This window comes from Ornithodoros turicata, chromosome 8 (assembly GCF_037126465.1).
Source record: "Ornithodoros turicata isolate Travis chromosome 8, ASM3712646v1, whole genome shotgun sequence".
NCBI classification, from domain to species: Eukaryota; Metazoa; Arthropoda; class Arachnida; order Ixodida; family Argasidae; genus Ornithodoros; species Ornithodoros turicata.
The window spans coordinates 19506222-19516675 of NC_088208.1; the positions used below are offsets into that span (position 1 = coordinate 19506222).

Genomic DNA, 10454 nt, shown 5'->3' on the forward strand with positions numbered 1-10454 from the left:
GGATTCCGCCGTAAGCTGCGAAGATTATGCGACGCGTGCCCTTCGTGAATCTACACTTCGTCGTAACTTTCCTGTACGACGGAGATACGACAGATTCTGTTGCACGAGCTCTTTGTGAATCCGACCCCTGAACCCGAGCGATGCGCGCGGCCCTTCTCATCCTCTTCTTTAACACGGCAAGCGAAGCAGGAGGCTACCGAATAGAACAAACGTAACGACGATATCCCCTTGGCGCAATCGCATTTCTTCGTCAACCGATGTCGTTAAGCTGTCGGTGTCTTTACGGCCGTGCACGTCACATTAGCTGACTTCGCATGGGGCGCGAGCGTGCCAACGTTATTTCCGTCACTTCACTTCTTCAGTTTTTGGATTTTGGATTTGGATTTTGGATTTGGATTTGGACTTCTATTCTTTGGAAGGCAGCTATGGCGGGCTAGCCATTCCCTTTGTGGTTGAAGAAGAAGAACCCTGGACACCCTTACGCTTGTTAGGAGCCCCACTCTCATTGGCGTCAGTGTTGTCTCTCGGAGCATTACACACTGCGCTATGTCATAGGGCTGTGGTAGCGGGTCTTGCTTCCTACATCGTGCTCTCCAACCGCTCCTAGGCACTTCCTTCCTACTCTCATACACTTTCACGTACACACACATTCATACAGTCATCCTTTTGGCCGTGTATAATCGCCATACGCATACTCCTACATATGTGCATATCCAGTTCCTGTATTAGCCATCACACGTCATATATGTCATAAGTTACTTTGATCTGACCTGGCCTTAGCCCCTATCATTACTGCACAAACATAGGTTGCGTTCGTTTATTCGACTCGAACAACTCGAGAGCCGAGAGGGTAGACTCTTGGTGGGCGAAAATGCCGCGGCGCGGCTCTCATGACGTCGCCCACGTGACACTAACTCCCGTTCTAAAATTCGACGATTCAACACTAGAGGTGCTCAAGAGTCGACTCGCAGCGACTCTCCTTTCGAGGTGGGTCGCTAGAGTCGATGACGTACGATGGCTCTCATACGTCACGACTCCGACTCGCGGGTCGCGCGAGTTTAATAAACGAACACACCCATAGACAAACATCTCTCGCCCCTTTTGTCCTGGCCAATCTCCCTTAGTGGCTCACGGCCATTATCTCATTGGTAGAAGAAGAAGAAGCCAATCGCCCTGGGTGGCTGGTGGCCACTGTTCCTCGTGGTGGAAGAAGAAGAAGAAGCTCCATCGCACCTCATTAGTCCTGGCCCTTGCGGCTCTAGGAGGAAGAACAAGAACTCCACGCCTGCCCTTTCCAACTAAGCCCGCCCTAGTGGATAACGGTCACTGCTGCAACGACGTAGAAGAACATCTGCGTTATTCATTTTGTTTGACGTCGGTCAAGCGGGCATGGCAGGTTCGGAATCCTTCATCGTAGTACAGGACGCGAGGGCTTCTTCGTGGGAATCCGAAGAGGTATGTGGGGAATCTTCCTTCAATCTGCATTTTGAGCGACCACCATTTCGATTGTCACCCACACAGCTTGCTTATTTCTCCGTTTGACAGTTCAAATACAGGAGTAGTGAATTCAGTTGGTCGCGGAAACAGTCGCTCGAGCTGTTCGGAATGTGATTCCTCGCGGGGACTGCCGCATTTTTAGTTCCTTCTTTCAAGTATTCACTGCGCTCAGGGCGTTTAGTGCTTCGTCTCTGTCCACTATTCGGGAACTCATGCCAATGATCATGTGAAGGTTTCCTTGTGAATGGACTCCGTCCTTCACTTAAAATCCATCTTACGGATCACCGCCTTCAACCCTGTTCTCTTCTCCGAATGGTGTGCACTTAGCCTTGGGCTTATTTCATGCAAGCGCGAGTCGACAGTGTACATATGAGACAATACAACATACAAGACAACATATGTAGGCGATGCTTCCGTATTTCTGCTATCTGGTATGCAAATGTAACTTATGGAAGTAACTGTTTACTTCCAAATAACGAGAACGCGTTCCTTTCATCTGTGAGTAACGGGTAACGTGTTTAGTTACTATTTTTTCGAAGGAACGAGTTAAGGTATTTAGTTCCTTTTCTCGCGTAACGTGTACAGCTCCGCGTGGGACTGCCTGCCAAACACTGCAGGTCCAATATGTACAGTGCAGGACAAAAGTTTACGGAACGCGGTCCGGCGCATTCCTCACTCTTAAAAATGAACTTCACCGCATAGAACGCTCCTAGCCAAACATCATCTCGAATGATATCGTTATCTGCCATGATTTGTTGAAAACGGGAGGCGTACGCCTTTTTTGTGACAATTCAGCATAAGTGTCACAAAAAAGGCGTACGCCTCCCGTTTTCAACGAATCAGGGCAGATAACGATATCATTCGAGATGTTTGGCTAGGAGCGTTCTATGCGGTGAAGTTCATTTTTAAGAGTGTTCCTTGAAGTGACAGACTAGCAGCGAGTGGTACCGTAGGAACTTACAAACAGGTGCCTGGTTTACCCAAGCGCATGTCTGTTGTAAATGCATACTGTCCCATTGGCTGCTAGCGTGTAACTCGGAGGAAGGAATGCACCGGAGTGTGTTCAGTATATAAAGAACCCCTAACTTATGACTTTTAAACACACAATTTTTGCTGTTTTACACTGGGGTTTTATCGCTTTTAGAGTACCACCAAACAGCCCGGCTTTTATCGCTTTTTCAGTATCAGTAGTCCTGGCAGACCATATGGGTGCAGCACTGGACCACTATTGGCGTGCTGATTGGGCATTACCTCGTGTAGCTTTATGGACCACGAGGTTCCTCCTGATTTCGCAGTTTTAAACGCTGCTTGAGGACTGTTCTGGGCCACTGCTTGCGCTGTTCACATGAGCCGGAATCTAAAATATTTTGTCCTACGATTCGGATTCCAAAAGATATTTTTATGCGCCGGGATATACTTGGAAACAAAACTAACTTCATTACTCCGTTCGAAATATTGGCGGCTCGTCCTGAGGCAACTCACTCCGTACTTCCCAGACCGGTTCGCTGAATTTCTACCAGTCTCCATAACGCCAAGTATTGGTTCATTGCCTAGAGAGCCGAACTTTATTGTCCCGAAATCCGGTGATTTGGCGTCGCAAAATCCCGGAATTTCGGGACATGAAATTATGCCGAAATCCCGCTATTTCGGCATATTCTCAGTGTTCGCGAGCTGAATCCACAAACCCATTTTCTGCATCGACAGATTCCGGGACCTCCCACTACAAAGTTAGATATCCTGCAGCTCCGGGATCTCTCCACACCCTACCCTTAGCCGTTATAGCGAGAAAATGCCGACAGCGTGTTATTTTTGCAGCGTGTTTATTTAAAACGTGCTGTGTATTTGAGAAACCGCATACTGCTGCGGGACTGCACTGCTGCAGAGCAGCTTTTTTGTTCAATCTGCGGCCACATGTTGAAACATTTCTATCGCAAACATCACAATTCCAGTGCTGAGTTTGTTCTATAGTTCAGAAAATTTGTCACATATTTCCGCTCTGGTATATAAAGTTCTCTGACACAATTGTAAAAAGAGCCTCGTTGGACGAATTCAGTCTGGTGTTGAACTGGCACGGACGACCCTAACTCTCTCAACACATGCACATTTCGTGTCACAGTCCTTTGTTCTTGAGAGCTAGAATGCGTTGTAAATAAGCGCGGCGGTTATGCCTGTAATGCTTTGTCCCGCACCATCCCACACGACACATACATCTACCAATCAAGTCCCTTTCACAGACAAGACACTGATGTGCTCCAAATATATTGTCAATTGAAAAAAAAAATTTTTTCACATCGTATCGAACCGGGGAAAGTGGGGAGATGTGCGTGCAAATCATACTCGACATGCCTTGGGAGCGGGTCGCTTACTGGGTCAGTTGGGGAGCTAAAGTGGGTCGTGATAGTATTCTTATCCACCGTGCCATCTCATCCACCGAGTTGTTTCATCCAACGTGCCATCTCATCCACCAGTGGATGAGTTGGCATGGTGGATGACCTGGCACGGTGGATGACGTGACACGGAATCCTCCACGTGTTCCATATTTGAGATTAACCCTCTTGAAGATCCGGGGTATGGGTAGGGTTGCCACCTTTCCGAGTGAAAAATACCGACTGAGAGGAGGTGGAATAGAGGAGGAGGAAAGGCTCGTGGGAAAGGAAAAGTGGGTGAGGAACGTTCTAGCTGGCTCGACACAACCACCAACAGCCTTGCACAACCACTGCTCTTGTCCCCACCGAATACAAGGCTTAATGAATAACAATGATAATAATAACAATGAATAATAATAATAATGAATAACTAAGAAAACGACTGGTGACTGCGGAGTTGGGTCTGTGCTCTAGATTTATTCAAGCTGTATAGTGAAATGTTGAAGGGAAAACCCCGTAAAAGCCCTCATGAAAGGTCTTGAGCCACAAATACCCGCAAAAGGCTGCCGGTATCACCTTCATACCGGCAACCGGCAGAGCGCGCAAATAACCGGTCGTGCCGGTATAATACGGGCCTGGTGGCAACCCTAGGTATGGGTATGGACTGTATGGTCCGAGTTGTCTGCAAACTGACGTCACTCCTACTGCATTCTGGAGCCGTCCACGCTAGCTATGAGTAATGACATTCCACGTGACATTGCTCCACGTACACTTCGCTGCTTGACCGTTGCCATTTCCTGTCCCCTGCAATGGAAGGACCATGGTCTGCTACTGCAAGCATCTTTGAGTATAAGGAGAACAAAATACAGAAACCGACACTGAAGATTTTTGTTTAAGTTTAATTTGTACAAGCTTTCGCGTGGAGGACCACGCTTCCTCAGGTACAAAGCTTGTACAAATTAAACTTAAACAAAAATCTTCAGTGTCGGTTTCTGTATTTTGTGATCTGTTCTGTTTGTGTCTTCTGTTTCTGTTTGTATGTGATCTACAGGACTTCGTATACGATTCAGTATAAGGAGAAGAAAGAAAACGGTAGCGTGGTGTTTTGATGTTTAGTACGCACCTCGGTGGAAGGAAGTCATCGTCCAATTTGAAAAAAGCACACCATGGTAACTTCTCGCTCCGGGCAACCTGAGTTCTTTTCGTGACAAAGCTGTTGAGCCTTTCATCGGTAGACTTGTTCTGTGCTTTACCTACTGTTCGGGGAAGAGAAAGTTATGCGGGATGTCGACCAAAGCGGCTTCAGTAAATCTGTAAAAACAGTTTCCCACATATAGCCTTCGGGCTACCTACGTGTAAAATCTATTAGACGTCGATTGATTATTTTGGGATATTATCTTATTTTATTATTTATTCTTTTGAGGTATTCAGTTTTTATTCATTATTTTTACAAGTTTGAAGTACGTCATCAACGACACTGTTTGTTTCCTTCCTAAAAAGTAGCGCATTAAATATCGCGTTAGTTTTTACGGGTAACTGTAGCGGTATTCCGCTCCTTTTAGGTACGTGTAACGATATCGGAATTTCGTTACTTTTTGCTCAGGTAGCGCGTATCGGTATTACCACGGTATTACGCTACCTTTTTTTTTGGGTAGCGCGTACAACACTGCGTAGCAATCGGGTCGACTGTTGCCGTGTGTGAGACTTCTACCCCTATGAATACAGGGATTATCTCATTGAGCTGTATGGTTGAAAGGCGATGTTCCCCAAGGCCAGAAGTCTTCGGCCGAAATTCGGGGTGCATTTCGGTAGCATGCGGTAAACAGCACGGAAAAAAGTTCGGTCCCGATTTCGGTTCGGAAAGTTTTTCGTGCCATGCGGTGTTAAGAATAAATTGTGTGTGTTCTCGAGGATAAGTCTTGGAAGAACATATGATAATTCCATCGCCCCATTTCTTTGAAGCGGCTTGCGTCACGTTTCTGATTCGCGAGGAGAATCTTATCATGCCGCCGCCACGAGACGTTCAGCAGAAACCGTCAACAGTTTTGGATTCACGTGCATTGCATACTTTACGTTTGGTGCGTTCTCTCCCTTATTTAGTCTTCGGTACCAAGAATTGCAACAGAACACTCTGAGAGACGTTAGACTCTATAACAGTGGACAACCGAAATTTATGAAGCAATATTTTCGTGAGCGGGAACAAGGCGTCCTTCTGGCAATACGAAATTGTACAATAGTATAACCACGGTCCTTACGCTTGTTTTCTAAGTACCTTGCGCGCACGAATGACGGTGACCTCTGTTGTGCCTTTTAGAGCAGTGTACTGTTTTTATTCGATGCGGAGTACGTGCAAAAACACCTAAAGCAACATTTCTCTCTTGTCGATTATTTCATTTAATGTTTGTCCTTCTGGCTTGGCTATCCTGATTTTCGCTCTCCATCATTCGCAAAACAACTTGGCACATGATACCTGAGTCGCTCTTGCGCAAAAAAATAAAAATAAAAAAAAAGACATCAACACCATGGACGGTGACCGTGCACCCCCTGTCGCTGCACTCTCGAGGTATTTATACCGCATTAACTCGGTACATGCAATTAGACCGATGAAGCAAAATACCGCGCGTATAGTCTCAGTAATAGTCTCAGGAATTAAATGAACTTCTCGCGCTTGTTGTTCACTTTGCTGTTTACTTTCATTGCCCTTTTCATTGCTCACTGTAATGAAGCACGCTGGGAACAACACTTATCGATTGCAGTGTGCAGTGTTCTGCGTATGTCATCCAAGCGGCTGGGCACCTCAGTGTCCCCTATCAATTAACTGGCATAAATGATAATTGTCCCAAACAGTACAACAGTACCGTGACTACAACGACCCAAGCAGCACAATGTACTGAAAGTCGAGTGCAATAGGGGTGGACGGGTAGGCGGAATGCCTTGAACAGACTTCTGAAACTAAGGAACATTGATAAGACACATACCGTCCACCCCTATTGCACTCGACTTTCAGTACATTGTGCTGCTTGGGGAGTAACTCTGCACGAGAGGTGCTATCACATGGCTACCGAGAAAACAGGAACATAAATGGAGATCACGTGAGAAAACCAATCAGTACGATAAATTATATCACGCGCTTTGTACTTTGCGGCGATTTGCTGTGCAATCATGCAAAAGTACCGGAAGCCCAAGCAGCACAATGTACTGAAAGTCGAGTGCAATAGGGGTGGACGGGTAGGCGGAATGCCTTGAGCAGACTTCTGAAACTAAGGAACATTGATAAGACACATACAGTCCACCCCTATTGCATTCGACTTTCAGTACATTGTGCTGCTTGGGAGGTTGCACGAGTGATTTATCCAGATCTCACTTCATCGCCCTACACCCCTGCCTCTTTTACATGTGTATACCCCCATCAGCAAGGGGGTGACTTTGCTATTTCGACTTTAGATACACATCGGCAATGATGCGTTCAGAATAACCCCCAATTTTTTGCTACACCCCTCCATGCCTAGAATTCTGGATAAACGACTGGGTTGCACGTACCGATTGCTTGTGCCACCAGCATCCGTCGAATGTATGGCAGTCGAAACAGTAAGACAGCGGCGCGATTCGAACCACGCCTCCTTCACTCGGCTGGCATTAAAATTGGCACTCCTCCCGGCATCATTGGCATATGACTGGCATTAATAAAAAACGAAGTTTGAATGTGCATAATGTTGTTTGGAATTTGCCGGAAGCGCAGGTGCACTGCGAGGAATCGCGTGCGGGGTAATGTAGATCGCGGAGCGCCTCACCATTGAGCGTCAACAGCACTTATCCTACTTACATCCTGCTTACATCTTATCCTGTCTTTTCCCTCTCCTGTGTGCTCCTGCCAAAGAGGTGCCTTACTAATGCTTGTAAATATCGTCTTTTCCCAGGAGCATACCGGATCGGCAAAATTCAGCAAGGCCTGTGCTGTACTGGGGTTGATATGGTTCTCCGTCTTAGTCGTGGGCATCTCCGTGGCACTCTGGATTTTTCTAAAGAGGGAACAAAGGACCACTGACGAAGTCTACACGCCGGTATCTCCTGGACAAGTGACGATTCGTAAAGTCTCGTCTAAGCCGGGACCTCCTGTAGCAAATTACGGAGATTACGAAGACAGCAACGTGACTGGAAGAACCACTGCGCTGACAGAAGAAATCTGCGACAGCGATGATTGTCGGTACGTCCGCCAGTTCATTGAGGGTATCATAGACACGGACAGGGACCCGTGTGACAACTTCTACGCGTTCACCTGTGGAAAAAACGAGCAGCTGAGGAAGAGCGGCGTGTACGTAGACCCGCTGGATCGGGATGTCGGTACACGCGATTTGCAGGAAGCTATACAGAAAAATTTGGACAACGCACACATTCCCGATCACGGAAGAACTGCTTTTCAGCAGTCCGCAGCGCTCTACAGACACTGCGGCGAAGCTGACAGAAACACATCTGCGAAAGTCGCCTCAGATTTCCTAGCCCAACACCAGATGAATATAAGAGAAGACATGTTCTTTGACCCGTTGGATGTCATGGTTAGATTTATTTTTGAAATTAACATTCCATTACTTTTCACCTTGGAACCGGAGGAGACTGGCTCCCCAAACTTCACGCTGCGGCAGATTGCAAAGGACCCGCTTTTAGGATACGTGAGTGTTGACGAAATTATGTCCGGCTTATTCTTGGCACCTGCTAATGATGACCTCGTTCAGCGTATCACTCAGGTTGAGCAGAAGATAAGCAACATGTCAAGCACTGCCAGCACAGTGTCAAACGGCAGCAACGCTCTCAATGTGTTCAACTTGGGGAAATTAGGCTCAGAAAACGGGGACGACGCTCTTTCAAAAGCGTGGACTGAAGCTCTCGAGCGCTACTCATCCTCACGCCCCATTCAAAACATGAGGATCAGCATCACCGAGGCAGACTTCCGATTTTTCCATGCCCTCTTCGGAAAACAAAGTGTCATTTCGAAAAATGAGCTGAGGTTGTTACTCGCTTGGAGATGCACCGTGTACCTGTTTACAATTGCGGTTTATAAGACCGAGTGGTGCATTGGAACAATTTCCCAGGCCATGTCGGTCGCTGCGGGTTCCACAACGGTCTTCCCGTTAGTTGACGAAGCAAGGATTAACGGTGCAAGAGAAATGGTAGACAGAATCATCGAGGAAATTAAAGAATCCCTGAGAACCTGCTCGTGGCTCGATGATGAAACACGGTCCGGAGCCTTACAGAAAATATCCAAGCTCAGGATCCGCTTGGGATACCCGCCGAAGCTGAATACAGCCAAAAAAGTCGACGCCTTCTACAGAGATCTTCCCGACTTAAACGGCCCTTTCGTGCTGGATTATCTGAAGGTGAATGAATTTCACACAAAAATGGACTGGAAAGGTGTAGCAGCTGGCTACACTGATTATTACTACGAAGTGGCGACTCCCCTGAATCAGAACGAAGCCAACGGCTACAATGCCCAAGGTGCGAATATCATCTCAATATTTGTACCGTACCTCTTAAAACCGCACTTTAGCTTGGAAGCCCCTGCTGAGATCAACTATGGCAGGCTAGGGTTCGTAGTGACGCACGAAGTGATGCACTGCTATGATCACAGGGGTCGTCTGAGAGATGGCGACGGGGCTTTGTCACCGTGGTTTACGCGCAAGAGTCTTGCGGAGTACATGGTTCTGGAGCGTTGCTATGTGGAACATATAGACAGTGCACCGAAAGCGAGGGCATTTGCTGATTATCCGGGGGAGTACCAGGCAGACGCCTTTGGCATTATGTCCCTCTTAAGGGCGTACCAAAAAGCTGCCAGAGAGTCCAAGGTACATCTGGGTAACGTGAAAGGCATGACGAGGGATCAGCTTTTCTATGTCGCTCTTTGTCTACAATGGTGCGCACATGAGCTTGTTCAGTATGAGGAAGCGACACACCCGCCTTGGGATGAGAGATGTAACGTGCCTCTCATGAACTCTGTGCACTTTAGCAAAACATTTGCTTGCCGACCGGATTCTCCCATGAATCCACCACAAAAGTGCTTATTTTGGTAGATAATGGCTGAAAAATGCGCACCACTTTTGAGCGATGCTTAGTCCATTAAAGGGCTACAAACAACCTCTCTCTCTGCCGGATTTATTATTGTGCTGCTATTCGTGTACGTGCGTGCTTAGCGTGCTCAAAAAGCAAAGAAAGAAAACGTCTGAAGAATAATTTGTGCTGACTTCAGAGGGCTTTGCGAGGGTTTTAAAGGGTCGGGTTGTGAAAGAGCTTTTTTACGCTCGGCAAGCGAACGCAAAACTGGGGGGGGGGGGTGCAGTCCTCTTATAGGGGCAAAACACAACAGAAACAGTAAGATGAGAGATGAAGCATAAGCACATATCCGGCATTTGACCTGTGAGACTACCCACGGCATGTCATGACCTGTGAGGATTGGAACCTCAGATGGTTAGCTCTCAGATTCACTGGACATGTCCCCGAAACGAACTGGAGCTATAAGCCATACATATGGTCATAACCTAGGGTTGTCAGAATATCCGTTTCAGTTTGGAACGAGCATCGCAAAAAGCCTGCAAAGCGACA

The 10454-nt window shown here is 47.1% G+C and overlaps 1 protein-coding gene across 1 annotated transcript; it reads left to right on the forward strand.

Annotated features, from left to right (window-relative positions):
* Positions 1-1173: 1173 nt before the first annotated feature.
* LOC135366036 (neprilysin-2-like) lies at positions 1174-9991 on the forward strand. Its single transcript, XM_064598690.1, has 2 exons — positions 1174-1455; positions 7781-9991. Exons 1-2 carry the CDS (start codon positions 1390-1392, stop codon positions 9923-9925), a joined length of 2211 nt encoding a protein of 736 aa, XP_064454760.1. The 5' UTR covers positions 1174-1389; the 3' UTR covers positions 9926-9991.
* Positions 9992-10454: the final 463 nt, after the last annotated feature.

Excerpts from the sequence above, each read along its gene's own strand:
- LOC135366036 (XM_064598690.1), top strand. The coding sequence starts at position 1,390 with ATGGCAGGTTCGGAATCCTTCATCGTAGTACAGGACGCGAGGGCTTCT. Across the intron at positions 1,456-7,780 it reads CTTCGTGGGAATCCGAAGAG|GAGCATACCGGATCGGCAAA; the intron begins GTATGTGGGGAA and ends GTCTTTTCCCAG.